The sequence below is a fragment of the Thalassophryne amazonica genome, chromosome 14 (genome assembly GCF_902500255.1).
Source record: "Thalassophryne amazonica chromosome 14, fThaAma1.1, whole genome shotgun sequence".
NCBI classification, from domain to species: domain Eukaryota; kingdom Metazoa; phylum Chordata; class Actinopteri; order Batrachoidiformes; family Batrachoididae; genus Thalassophryne; species Thalassophryne amazonica.
In genome coordinates this window covers 76,501,662-76,516,287 of record NC_047116.1, presented here as the reverse complement: position 1 = coordinate 76,516,287, position 14,626 = coordinate 76,501,662, and the positions used below count along the sequence as shown (strand labels likewise).

At 40.6% G+C, this 14,626-nt stretch overlaps 1 protein-coding gene across 2 annotated transcripts in view; it reads left to right on the top strand.

The window, feature by feature from the left end:
* kalrna (kalirin RhoGEF kinase a) overlaps positions 1 to 14,626 on the top strand; it is a 609,141-nt gene that overhangs the window by 124,169 nt on the left and 470,346 nt on the right. For both annotated transcript variants that reach the window (XM_034186645.1, XM_034186644.1), the window contains exons 6-7: positions 5,483 to 5,566; positions 12,117 to 12,248. In XM_034186645.1, the coding sequence (XP_034042536.1) occupies positions 5,483 to 5,566; positions 12,117 to 12,248 (216 nt within the window). The remainder of the gene's footprint in view (positions 1 to 5,482; positions 5,567 to 12,116; positions 12,249 to 14,626) is intronic.

Here is a 14,626-nt window from a genome sequence, read left to right as displayed (position 1 = left end):
GATCTGAAACTGAAGCAAATCTCATGCATGTCATGTGGTGGAGAACGCATTTGGAATCATTTCAATGGTTATTATTTACGATATTTTTATTGTAATGGATTGGTAAAACTGTTGCATTTTCATTTCTTCTTCTGTGTTACATAATGTATCTGTAAAATTATGTTTATTTTAGATGTAACATCTCGTTCAGATGCGCTGCAGCAATGAGATGCATTGACTTGCAGTGACGCATTGTTTTCAAATAGGCTGCGGAATGTTCACGTCTCGTTCACAAAATTAATTTGTGCCAGTGTGTGCCAGTAACAATTTCAAAATTTTCTTTGCACACTTGCATGCAGCCAGCCACAGCTCACGTGCAGCTTGAACATACAGTTTACAAGGAATTTACTCACTGGCATGCCAAATTGCGTGCCAGTGTGGAGATCAGATTTGTGCAAGTGTCAAGGGAGCTTTAATGTCAACAAAGGAAAACTTATAAACTTGAAACTGTGAAAAAAGAGTGATACAGAATCTTATTTTTTCAAACTGAGAAAAACCTGTTTTATTTATTTTGTTATTAGTTTGACTTTATCTGCTTGATTTATTAACTCACAGGCCTTTTATTTCAGTTGACTTTTTACTTTATATTAAGCTAGTGTAACTGGCTTACTTTATTTTCAGGTGCACTCTCAGCCAAAAGTTACTGTTTCTTCCACTCAAGGCCATGTTTATATTCAGAATTTTAGAGCTACTGGAAGTGGTTCAGTTTTTAACTTCAGGTACGTGCTTACATAGATTTCTGACAAATAGGCTATTCAAAATGTATAGTGTGTTTTATATATATATATTTTTTACATTTTCTGTTTTGGGCAGCGACATGAGCTGATCCCCAACCCATACAAAGTAGGACTCAAAGACTTCTTTCAAGGTTGGCAGGTCTGTCTTTGGTACTCTTTCTCTTTGGAGAATCCTTGGGTACTGCTGGAATTACTTTGTGTCAAATGAATGGTTACTTTGATAGCACCTGTACCTGGAAGTGTTGCTGTATGTGGTTAAATAATTAAAAAAAATGTTGAAAACATAAAAGGTTTATTCAGTAGTTCAGCACAGTTAGAAGCAAAATGGTCTAAGTGTCTCAATTAAGGCACACTACAAAAGGGGTAAATATGACACATATGATGTTATTTCTCTCCTTCCAGGGAAAAAAACACTGCATTTTCTCTGAGTTTTTGGGCAAGTTACACACAAAGTGAAAATGCAAAGAAAAAGTAACGATGCAGTGGGAAAGTATACATGTGTTTCAGTTTGTTTATGACCCGGAGCACAAACATGTCGAGGCGGTTTTGCAGGCAAGAGAATGGAGCTACTCTGGTTAGCTGTGTAGGCTAACACTTACTGATATGACATCTCCAGTCTGCCTCATCTTCTCTTCTCCAGTGGGAACCGGAAAAAAAAAAAAAAATTTTGCGAATGCTTCAGTAATTACAGCCGAAATCAAAACAGTAGACCAGTTTTCCATGTGAAGATATGCTGTGTATACGTGGTGTGTCCATAAAGTAACGGTCCTTTTTATTTTTTTTTAAACTATATGGATTTCATTCATATGTTTTTACGTCAGACATGCTTGAACCCTCGTGCGCATGCGTGAGTTTTTCCACGCCTGTCGGTGACGTCATTCGCCGATGCGCCGCGCTCCGAGCTGTGACATTGCAGCTCGGAGCGCGGTGCACCGACCGTCCTTAAAGGGGTCCTTAAAGCTGTAGTTAAAGTCCTTATTCTCTGTGAAGCCCGTAAAATTTTCACCAAAAGCCAGATAAATTTTTCGAATGGTTTCCAGATGCCAGTCTCTGACAGCTTCTGAAAAAATTCTGATGGAAAAAAAGTCCTTTTCATTCCGCCATTTCCAGACAATGAAAATCCGACGAGGGGGCGGGACCACTCCTTCCACAAGGCGTGCTCACAGGCGAATGACGTCACCGACAGGCGTGGAAATACTCACGCATGCGCACGAGGGTTCAAGCATGTCTGACGTAAAAACATATGAATGAAATCCATATAGTTTTTAAAAAAAATAAAAAGGACCATTACTTTATGGACACACCACGTATATTGCACAACGGGAGCGGTCCCCATAAGTGGTCAAATCCTGCGATATCACACAGGGTTCAAACGAGACTGCACTGCCCTATTAATGAGACAAATTTAACTCCATAGAGAACAGTTGGCCGGGTTCTTGTGTCCTTCATACACAGCTTTCTATTTGTCAAGCTACCAGGAGGTTACTGCAGATGCCTTCATGATGTTTTGTGGTATAAGAAAAGCTTCTCCTTAAATAATTGTGTAATTGTATCTAATTTCTGATACATTTGTGTACATTTGTGTTTTTGGTGTTGTTTTTAGAAAATGCTTTTCAACTTTGTTTACTGTTAAAATTGCAGTGAAAATAGAGTTGTGTTCAACTGTAAGTCACTAGTTTTCCAGAAACTCCTCACACACTCAGAGTAAAATGGCAACAGCATGAGAGAGATGGAGAATTATAACTGTTGTGGCAATTTCTAATCATTTGAACAAGCAAAAAGTAGCAGTTTGTTTTTCTGTAATAAATCACTGAAATACATTCATTCATTCATCTTCAACCGCTTATCCAGTATCGGGTCTCAGGGCACTGAAATACACTTTGTGATTAATTCCACTCAGGACATTATGTCTCTGCCAATATCAATAACAATTACAAATGGGAACTCTTTGAGCCTTCCCCAAATAAGGTAGTATAAACCACAGAGCCCTATATCAGAACTAGAGTCCACACTCCCAAAACTGCCTACTAAATGCAAATGACCCTTCATGGACAGCGACATGACACCTCCTAACCGGGCAAAATATCGACGAAGTGCCCGGATGTGAAATGTTTCATGTGCAATTTCAATACAAATACGCAAGTGAACACATGGAAACAAGCTTTCAAAATACATGTAAAAATACTGTTCTGACCTGGATATTGAGCCAGTAAAATTAATCTACATTAAATTTTGTAAGGAAAGTATTAACGCTACCCTGACACCCACACACTCAAAAATATTAGTGTTGAAAGTTATATGGATCCTATCGATTCCAGTTCCAGCAGCAGCTCAGAGATGTTCTGCTGCTGTTGCGATCAGGGCAGCACAGTTCATCAATCCATTACAATATATTCAGTACTTTAATATTTCCCATATTCTTTCCCCCTGCACTTCCCAGAATGCCCCGCGGCACCAGCAGAGACAGGCGTCTTACTGTGCATGTAAACAGTGGCAAAGGGAGGATGTGGATAGCATTGATCCAGCGAGTTCACGGGCGATAATGATGATGACACGTTCTCTCAAGTTGAGAGGGTTATCTAAAGGAGGTGTAGCACCTGTGATGGACTTCTGCTGTGCCCCGATGTTGTCTTATTGTCCATACTTCATGAGTTTGTTTACACTGTGAGTGTTGAGCTCTTGATACTGGCCTAACAGTATATCTTCCCCCTTCCACATTAATTAAATCCATTTTTGTATCATACTGAATAAATTCAGCTTTGAATAAAATTTCAGGCAGTTACAAAAATCCTCAGATTTCATCCTGGTCTCACATGCAAGTTGTGATTCAGCAGCATGAAATATACATTAATCTATTGGTTTGTGATATTGTGACGAAAAGTGCCTCATTCTCATCACGGCAGCACGAATTCATTCTCATTCATTCCATGATGGCTGCGCGAAATTAAAAGTAAAGCGGGGGGGTTATGGTTAGGGTGGTGGAAGGAGTACGATTAGGTTAAGGTTAAGGTTGGGGGTAATAAGAGTAGGGTTAGTAATTGTGAGTTAAAAAGAAAGCCCCGTCACGAAAATTTGACTCATTTCATCACGGGAGCATGAAAAAAAAACGTGAGACTGGGCTGCAAATTTGGAACACATGCATGATGCTTTACACCAGTTTATTGCCCAAAAGTCACGGAAAAAGTAACAAGAATAACCAAAACTGCTTACTTATGGAAGGAAATTTGTCTCCCTTCTTCTTCCGTTTGTGGCATTGTCAACATGTGTAGCTTTCCAGCATTTTACATCTGTTTCTTGACGAGATTTCTTGCCCATTGAGTTGCCCAGATCCAAAATGGCGCCCATGCCCCATTGCCAGGACATGTCTCAGTGCGACTGTACACTCTAGTTTTTTATCCTCCTGACTACCAGGACATATATATGTCCTGGTAGTCACTGTAGGCAGGCCAGTCCGCTCCTACTTCGTCTGTAGCCAAGCCTTTGTGATGTATGCAAATTGTGGTTTTACACTGTCTTATTGAAAAATGGTTGGATGTCCCTGGACAAGATGTCTTGAAGGTAGCACGTTCCTCTACAATTTCAGTGTGCTTTTCTGCATTAATCACAGAAGTGCAAACTACCTTTGCCAAGGACCCCATACCATGTCAGATCCTGGCTTTTGCACTAGTTGCTGATAATATTCCAGATTGAATGAAGCAACATCAGCTATGACATATTGGCCAGTTGGCGGGTTTTCATCACCACGGTTCAGCAAACAGATGCTTTTAGTCTTGTCCCTGATAACAGTGTGGATGGCCCATTTCCTCTTTGGTTCGGAGCGCACGACATCCATTTCTTCCAAAAACAATCTGGAATATTTATTTCTCTAACTACAGTACATTTCCACTGTTTGGCTGTTCCAACCCAGATGCCTCCAAGCCCAGAAACGCCAGTGCTTCTGTACAAAGTCAACTAAAGGCTTCTTTTTTTTTTTTTTTTTTTTTTTTTTTTTTTTTACAGAAAAGATTTAAGGGGCATTTGTGAATATAACTCCATGTTGTAGAGGTGGACAAATGTTTCCCAAAGTAATGCCACATCCATGTGGTTATATCAGCTTTTGATAAATGACAGTTCTTGATGTAGTGCTGTCTGAGGGATTGGAGATTACAGGTGTTCATTTTAAGATTTCGCCCTTTCCCTTCATGCACTGAAATTCTTCCAGGTTCCTTGAATTATTAATGTCATTATGCACTGTAGAGGGTGAAATATGCAAATCCCTTCCAATCTTTCTATGAGGGATATTGTTTTTAAACATTTCAGCATATTTTTTTCATGCATTTGTTGACAAAATGGAGATCCTCTGCCCATCTTTGCTCCTCAAAGACTCAGCCTTGTAATCATGATTACAGTCACCTGTTGACATCACGTGTTTGAAATAATATCATTATTTTTTTTAAAACTCATTACTAGCCCTAAATTGCCCCACCCCATGTCTGTGTTCCAGGCTTTAAATGCAGGAATGGATGTAAGCTAACAAATTAAATTAAATTGACCACAAAAACATGAACTGTCTTGTGTTCATACTGTCTGCAATGAAATAGCAGTCAAAGTAAATGTAAGAATCACTGCAGTGTTTTTTAAGTTTATTTTTTCTGATTTGGGGTTTCACATGATCAGATGATCATCACATGCTACCTTGTTGAATTTTGTGTTTAACTGTGTTTCAGGAGCTTCTGTCCAAGAAAGAGTTTCCTGTGGATGTGGAAGGTTCACGCAGGTTGATAGAAGAACACACACAGCTGAAGAAGAAGGTCAGCTAATGCCCAGAAAAAAATATTCTAGATATTATTTAAGAAATAATTTGTTTTGTTACATCAACTGGGCTGAGGATACTCTAAATGTAAAACACTTTCTTGTCACTTATTATTAAAGTAATACTTCACAAATTGATCTGAGTATGAAATATAGCCCCGTGCAAGGTTTTAGGCATCTGAAACATTTTGGCTCAAATGTGTTTGAGGATTTATTTATTTACTTTACTCCTTTCATTGGATCAAAGAAATCACATTTGGAATGCCTAAACGTGTAGAATTCCAAATAAAATCAAATGTGATATTTTACTTTACAGTTTAATTAAAGAAACTAACTGTGAGTTTACAAACTTAATTCTCACCTTAAAACTTTTTTTATTTAATTTTGGGGCCTCTCATTTAGTGTTGTCCCTCCATCTATGGTTACCATTGTGTCCTTTCGTGAGAAGCCCGAGTCAGCCCTCCAGAATCATGCTACTGTAAAGTTACGCAACAAAAAGAAAATAACACTTTCTGCATTTGTGTAGCTCAGATACTCCTACATGTCATTGTATTTTTGCCGAAGATACTAAATGCCAACTTGGTCCAAATCCCAACATCAGAATTAGATGGCGTTTGTGTGAGAAATTCTCTAGCTCTTAATATCTCTGAAATGTTTGGCTCTCACTGCGGTATTGTATCACTTCCTGTTCCGGAGCACAGCGGTGTTTTTCTGTATCTGTTAGCTGTTTAATCTGCGCAGTCAGATTGATCTAGTTATCTAGATTACGATTTGTTTCCCAGTGTAATCTTTACGTGCCTTAACTAAAGCACTCCTTCTGCTGAATCACCTCTAAATTATTTACACATTATTCACTTTGCGTGTTTTTAGGAATCCGCTAGCTTAGCGTAGCTACTAGCTCTTAGCCGATTTAGCATGGCGGCTTCTCCTGTCTCTCCCGCACGTTTCTGCTCTGGGTGTGAAATGTTTAGTTATTCCTCGGCCTCCTTTAGCAGTAACGGTACTTGTAATAAGTGTAGCTTATTCGTAGCTTTGGAGGCCAGGCTGGGCGAATTGGAGACTCGGCTCCGCACCGTGGAAAATTCTACAGCTAGCCAGGCCCCTGTAGTCGGTGCGGACGAAGGTAGCTTAGCCGCCGTTAGTTACCCCCTGGCAGATCCCGAGCAGCCGGGAAAGCAGGCCGACTGGGTGACTGTGAGGAGGAAGCGTAGCCCTAAACAGAAGCCCTGTGTATACCGCCAACCTGTTCACATCTCTAACCGTTTTTCCCCACTCGACGACACACCCGCCGAGGATCAAACTCTGGTTATTGGCGACTCTGTTTTGAGAAATGTGAAGTTAGCGACACCAGCAACCATAGTCAATTGTCTTCCGGGGGCCGGAGCAGGCGACATTGAAGGAAATTTGAAACTGCTGGCTAAGGCTAAGCGTAAATTTGGTAAGATTGTAATTCACGTCGGCAGTAATGACACCCGGTTACGCCAATCGGAGGTCACTAAAATTAACATTAAATCGGTGTGTAACTTTGCAAAAACAATGTCGGACTCTGTAGTTTTCTCTGGGCCCCTCCCCAATCGGACCGGGAGTGACATGTTTAGCCGCATGTTCTCCTTGAATTGCTGGCTGTCTGAGTGGTGTCCAAAAAATGAGGTGGGCTTCATAGATAATTGGCAAAGCTTCTGGGGAAAACCTGGTCTTGTTAGGAGAGACGGCATCCATCCCACTTTGGATGGAGCAGCTCTCATTTCTAGAAATCTGGCCAATTTTCTTAAATCCTCCAAACCGTGACTATCCAGGGTTGGGACCAGGAAGCAGAGTTGTAGTCTTACACACCTCTCTGCAGCTTCTCTCCCCCTGCCATCCCCTCATTACCCCATCCCCGTAGAGATGGTGCCTGCTCCCAGACTACCAATAACCAGCAAAAATCTCTTTAAGCATAAAAATTCAAAAAGAAAAAATAATATAGCACCTTCAACTGCACCACAGACTAAAACAGTTAAATGTGGTCTATTAAACATTAGGTCTCTCTCTTCTAAGTCCCTGTTGGTAAATGATATAATAATTGATCAACATATTGATTTATTCTGCCTAACAGAAACCTGGTTACAGCAGGATGAATATGTTAGTTTAAATGAGTCAACACCCCCGAGTCACACTAACTGTCAGAATGCTCGTAGCACGGGCCGGGGCGGAGGATTAGCAGCAATCTTCCATTCCAGCTTATTAATTAATCAAAAACCCAGACAGAGCTTTAATTCATTTGAAAGCTTGTCTCTTAGTCTTGTCCATCCAAATTGGAAGTCCCAAAAACCAGTTTTATTTGTTATTATCTATCGTCCACCTGGTCGTTACTGTGAGTTTCTCTGTGAATTTTCAGACCTTTTGTCTGACTTAGTGCTTAGCTCAGATAAGATAATTATAGTGGGCGATTTTAACATCCACACAGATGCTGAGAATGACAGCCTCAACACTGCATTTAATCTATTATTAGACTCTATTGGCTTTGCTCAAAAGTAAATGAGTCCACCCACCACTTTAATCATATCTTAGATCTTGTTCTGACTTATGGTATGGAAATAGAAGACTTAACAGTATTCCCTGAAAACTCCCTTCTGTCTGATAATTTCTTAATAACATTTACATTTACTCTGATGGACTACCCAGCAGTGGGGAATAAGTTTCATTACACTAGAAGTCTTTCAGAAAGCGCTGTAACTAGGTTTAAGGATATGATTCCTTCTTTATGTTCTCTAATGCCATACCAACACAGTGCAGAGTAGCTACCTAAACTCTGTAAGGGAGATAGAGTATCTCGTCAGTAGTTTTACATCCTCATTGAAGACAACTTTGGATGCTGTAGCTCCTCTGAAAAAGAGAGCTTTAAATCAGAAGTGTCTGACTCCGTGGTATAACTCACAAACTCGTAGCTTAAAGCAGATAACCCGTAAGTTGGAGAGGAAATGGCGTCTCACTAATTTAGAAGATCTTCACTTAGCCTGGAAAAAGAGTCTGTTGCTCTATAAAAAGCCCTCCGTAAGCTAGGACATCTTTCTACTCATCACTAATTGAAGAAAATAAGAACAACCCCAGGTTTCTTTTCAGCACTGTAGCCAGGCTGACAAAGAGTCAGAGCTCTATTGAGCTGAGTATTCCATTAACTTTAACTAGTAATGACTTCATGACTGTCTTTGCTAACAGAATTTTAACTATTAGAGAAAAAATTACTCATAACCATCCCAAAGACGTATCGTTATCTTTGGCTGCTTTCAGTGATGCCGGTATTTGGTTAGACTCTTTCTCTCCGATTGTTCTGTCTGAGTTATTTTCATTAGGTACTTCATCCAAACCATCAACATGTTTATTAGACCCCATTCCTACCAGGCTGCTCAAGGAAGCCCTACCATTATTTAATGCTTCGATCTTAAATATGATCAATCTATCTTTGTTAGTTGGCTATGTACCACAGGCTTTTAAGGTGGCAGTAATTAAACCATTACTTAAAAAGCCATCACTTCACCCAGCTATCTTAGCTAATTATAGGCCAATCTCCAACCTTCCTTTTCTCTCAAAAATTCTTGAAAGGGTAGTTGTAAAACAGCTAACTGATCATCTGCAGAGGAATGGTCTATTTGAAGAGTTTCAGTCAGGTTTTAGAATTCATCATAGTACAGAAACAGCATTAGTGAAGGTTACAAATGATCTTCTTATGGCCTTGGACAGTGGACTCATCTCTGTGCTTGTTCTGTTAGACCTCAGTGCTGCTTTTGATACTGTTGACCATAAAATTTTATTACAGAGATTAGAGCATGCCATAGGTATTAAAGGCACTGCGCTGCGGTGGTTTGAATCATATTTGTCTAATAGATTACAATTTGTTCATGTAAATGGGGAATCTTCTTCACAGACTAAAGTTAATTATGGAGTTCCACAAGGTTCTGTGCTAGGACCAATTTTATTCACTTTATACATGCTTCCCTTAGGCAGTATTATTAGACGGTATTGCTTAAATTTTCATTGTTACGCAGATGATACCCAGCTTTATCTATCCATGAAGCCAGAGGACACACACCAATTAGCTAAACTGCAGGATTGTCTTACAGACATAAAGACATGGATGACCTCTAATTTCCTGCTTTTAAACTCAGATAAAACTGAAGTTATTGTACTTGGCCCCACAAATCTTAGAAACATGGTGTCTAACCAGATCCTTACTCTGGATGGCATTACCCTGACCTCTAGTAATACTGTGAGAAATCTTGGAGTCATTTTTGATCAGGATATGTCATTCAAGCGCATATTAAACAAATATGTAGGACTGCTTTTTTGCATTTACGCAATATCTCTAAAATCAGAAAGGTCTTGTCTCAGAGTGATGCTGAAAAACTAATTCATGCATTTATTTCCTCTAGGCTGGACTATTGTAATTCATTATTATCAGGTTGTCCTAAAAGTTCCCTAAAAAGCCTTCAGTTAATTCAAAATGCTGCAGCTAGAGTACTGACGGGGACTAGAAGGAGAGAGCATATCTCACCCATATTGGCCTCTCTTCATTGGCTTCCTGTTAATTCTAGAATAGAATTTAAAATTCTTCTTCTTACTTATAAGGTTTTGAATAATCAGGTCCCATCTTATCTTAGGGACCTCGTAGTACCATATCACCCCAATAGAGTGCTTCGCTCTCAGACTGCAGGCTTACTTGTAGTTCCTAGGGTTTGTAAGAGTAGAATGGGAGGCAGAGCCTTCAGCTTTCAGGCTCCTCTCCTGTGGAACCAGCTCTCAATTCAGATCAGGGAGACAGACACCCTCTCTACTTTTAAGATTAGGCTTAAAACTTTCCTTTTTGCTAAAGCTTATAGTTAGGGCTGGATCAGGTGACCCTGAACCATCCCTTAGTTATGCTGCTATAGACGTAGACTGCTGGGGGGTTCCCATGATGCACTGTTTCTTTCTCTTTTTGCTCTGTATGCACCACTCTGCATTTAATCATTAGTGATCGATCTCTGCTCCCCTCCACAGCATGTCTTTTTCCTGGTTCTCTCCCTCAGCCCCAACCAGTCCCAGCAGAAGACTGCCCCTCCCTGAGCCTGGTTCTGCTGGAGGTTTCTTCCTGTTAAAAGGGAGTTTTTCCTTCCCACTGTAGCCAAGTGCTTGCTCACAGGGGGTCGTTTTGACCGTTGGGGTTTTACATAATTATTGTATGGCCTTGCCTTACAATATAAAGCGCCTTGGGGCAACTGTTTGTTGTGATTTGGCGCTATATAAAAAAATTGATTGATTGATTGAAATGTACATTAACCCAGTTTTGAAGTGGGAAAGAGTACAGCTGTGTAAATTAGTCTTATTTAATTATAATCACATTGCATATTTAAATTAGTGGAAGGAATATTGTGAATGACAACAAATACTCTTAATCAACACATACCTTGGAATGATTACTACTTACACTGTATACACTGTACAAGAGTATTTGAGATAACACTAATCACCTGAGGTACTTTTCATGAACTGAAATAATATACAATTATAGACTTTTGATGAGGTGTACCTGTGAATATGTGCACCTGGTCAGGATGGGGTTCACCACGGCGAGGTGAACCCCATACTGACCAGGTTCACATAATCACAGGTACACCTCATCAAAAGTCTATAACTGCTTTATTATATGGTAAACAAGAAAATTGGGAGTTTGTCAAACATACTAAAACTGAAAATCAATCTCAAGTTTCAACTCTTTATTATTACTGTCATACTGCACCAACTGACATCCCATCGATCGACTGGAGATGCCTGTTAACTCTGTGACGAAGAGTCATCAGGGTTGTTTTCTTATAAAGTTCGCCATTCGCCTGCCTAGCTTCTGCGTAGAATTGACCGAGTACTCCATCAAGCATCTGTCTAAGTTTCAAAGTTGGGCGCATGTCCCTTTTCTGTGACATACTTGCGAAACAGGTTGGCTGCTGACTGTGTATTTCTGCGGGTGTTCTTCGCATGTTTTTCGTGTAAAATTTGTCAGCGTCGCTAACAGATTCAAACCTGTCTTCTGCCATCTTGTCAACAAACTGACAGCCAAAGTAGGTGTTGTATTGCGTTATCTAATTGGTCGTTATCGATAGAAGGCGTCGTTCAATTAGCTAGCGCTACGCTGCACACGAGGTGTACTCGTTTCGCACGCGCATTCTACTCGGCTCCACCAGCGGTCAACTCGGCATGTGGTACAGCTCAGAAAGTGGTGAATGGGCCAGTCAGAAGTTGGCAAAATCCCACACCATATAATAATTTTGATAGTCTTATAATTTAAGTTACTCTAATTTAAATGACCACAGACACATGGATTGCTCAAGCTGTTTGTATTGTTCTACTCAGGATTTACAGCATGTTGTTAATTCACAGGCCTCATTCATGATTTTCAGGCATTTTCTTTGCAGTATTGCAAGCTCTTGTATTCCTCCAGGAAAGTGGTCCAATGCCAGTAGTGTTGAGAGTATTTCTACAAAACAGGAATAATTGCACTTTATCTTCCCCTCCCATTTGCTCCTGTTCATCCTGTAGGTGGTGAAGGCTCCAGTGGAGGAGCTGGACCAGGAAGGCCAGAGGTTGCTGCAGTGTATCCGATCCAGTGACGGTTTTTCAGGAAGGAACTGCATTTCTGGTTCTGCTGATTTCCAGAGTCTTGTGCCTAAGGTATCATAAATTTTCTTAAGATGAAAAGGTAGCTAGTTGCCATGATCCCAACAATCTGGGAAGAGAGTTTAGATTTGGTTGTCGAACATACATTTTTCTCTGGTCTCTGTTTTGATGCTGTACATTATGTGGTATCTCTAAAAAAAATGCTTTATAGGGTCAGTTTGTACAACTTAAATTGAAGAGTATTTTCAGCATGAAAAAATAAGTTTTTTTTCATGTTTATATTTTGGCAGCACGGCAGCTTAGTGGTTAGCACTGTTGCCTCACAGCGAGAAGGTCATGGGTTATGATTCCCATCTGTGGCCTTTCTGTGTGGCGTTTGTGTTCTCCCTGTATTTGCGCAGGTTTTCTCCAGGTGCTCCAGCTTCCTCCAATATCCAATGACATGCAGTTTAGGTGGATTGGAAACTTTAAAGTTGTCCGTAGGTGTCCGTTCGGGTGTGAATGTGTTTGTTTGTCTACGAGGTCTGTTAGAAAAGTATTGGACCTTTTTATTTTTTTCAAAAACCATATGGATTTGAATCACGTATGATTGCATCAGCCAAGCTTGAACCTTCGTGCGCATGCGTGAGTTTTTTCACGCCTGTTGGTTGCGTCATTCGCCTGTGAGCAGGCTTTGAGTGAGCACTGGTCCACCCCTCTCGTCGTTAAGGAAATGGCGGAATGATTTGGAGCTTTGCTGCATCAATTTTTTCCTGAAACTGTGAGAGACCTCCAGGTGGACACCATTCGGAAAATTAATATGGCTTTCAGGGACGATTTTATGGGGATTACACAGATTAAGGAGTGCTCCAGCCGGTTTAAAGACTGCCCACAGTGTCTGAGAGCGCGGCGCGCTCCGAGCGCTGATCGACAGGCTCAAACCCCACTGAAACAACCAGATCATTTCCAACGTGAAGGCTTTGTTTATCCGGGACGTCGTCTGACTTTCACAAAAAGGCAGAAGGCGTGGACATCAGCACTTTTTCGGCACATTCCACTGTTACAGGAGTTTTTTTCATGGAAAAAGAAGCGGATGAATGCGCCACCGTGCCGCTCATGGCGCGGGACAAAACCACCTCCGTGTTGGTCTCTCAGGACGGCTTTCAGGTGGCTTTCAGACGGCTTCCGGTTGCTTTTCAGTCGTGTGAATATCCGAGAAATTGTGCATGAGCTAGACATGCCCCAACATGTCCTGTGAGGCTTCATCATGGCGTTGCTTTACGCCATGCGGCTCCGTCGCGACGCGCGGAATTCCTCTGCACGTCTGTCTCAGTGTGCCGAAAAAGTGCTGATGTCGACGTCTTCCGCAGTTCCGCAAGACAGCGTCCAGTTTAGAAATGAACGGCACATTCCACTGTTACAGGAGTTTTTGTCATGGAAAGAGACGTGTTGAATTGGCACGTTTTACACTGGATGCCCTTCCTGATGCAAATGTGTAAAGATGGGACAATAATGGAAACGTATTGTTGTTTAAGAGACTCTCTGTAGGACAGACACCACATATTTAAAATGGGTCATTTCTTCTCAGGTGCTCCCGTGTGACACCAGTGGTCCATCTGGTGTGACAGTAGTTAATGTTACCATGTGTTACCTTGATGGCTAGTAGCTGTGTTAAATTAGTTGTTTAGCTAACTTTAGCTGAAGGTCATTGCTGACCTGTTCATGAGAAAATTAGCCAACTCAGTGTCTTAAAATCCTTCTGGGCTGAAAGCCGTCTCCATATTTCCAATGCTTCTGCAATATTAACTCCCGTTTTGTTACTCCTCTGGCCAACATAGGATTGTTGAAGCATGCAGAGGCTTTTTAGGTCAGGCAGAAGTTATGTCTGATATGCATCATTTACTTGCTTCCATGGCTGCAGCACGCTCTCTGCCTGTTTCCTGTCTGGCTGCGGTACTTGGAAATGCGCAGTGGGTTGGTTCAAACAGGCCAAAACAGTAACACACTTTCTGTCACAGAACATATACTTCCAATGAGAATATACAGGTTGTTGTCAGAGAATGTAGTATTTCAATTTAGCATGTTTCTGTTATCTGTTGTGATATATCAAGGTCATTTTACTATTGAGTAAAGTAAAAAAAAAAAAAAAGCAGCACATTAAAGATGTTTCAGCTGGTAGTGGTAAAATGTTTCATAGTCCCAACAGGGCTCAATCCAACATTAATGTCTTCCTAAAAACAGACAAATAATATAACCATGTTTTGTGGAAAGTCAGTTTGAAACATTGTTTTTCTGAAATACTGGAAATTCTGTATTGTGTGAAAAAGAATGGAAAAGAAGAGAAAACACGTAATATTTAAAATAAATAGAAAGTCTAATGTGTAGCTGCTTTTCATCTATAAGTAGGGGTGGGTGATATAGCCTCAAAATTTTATCACAGCATCTGAAGGAAA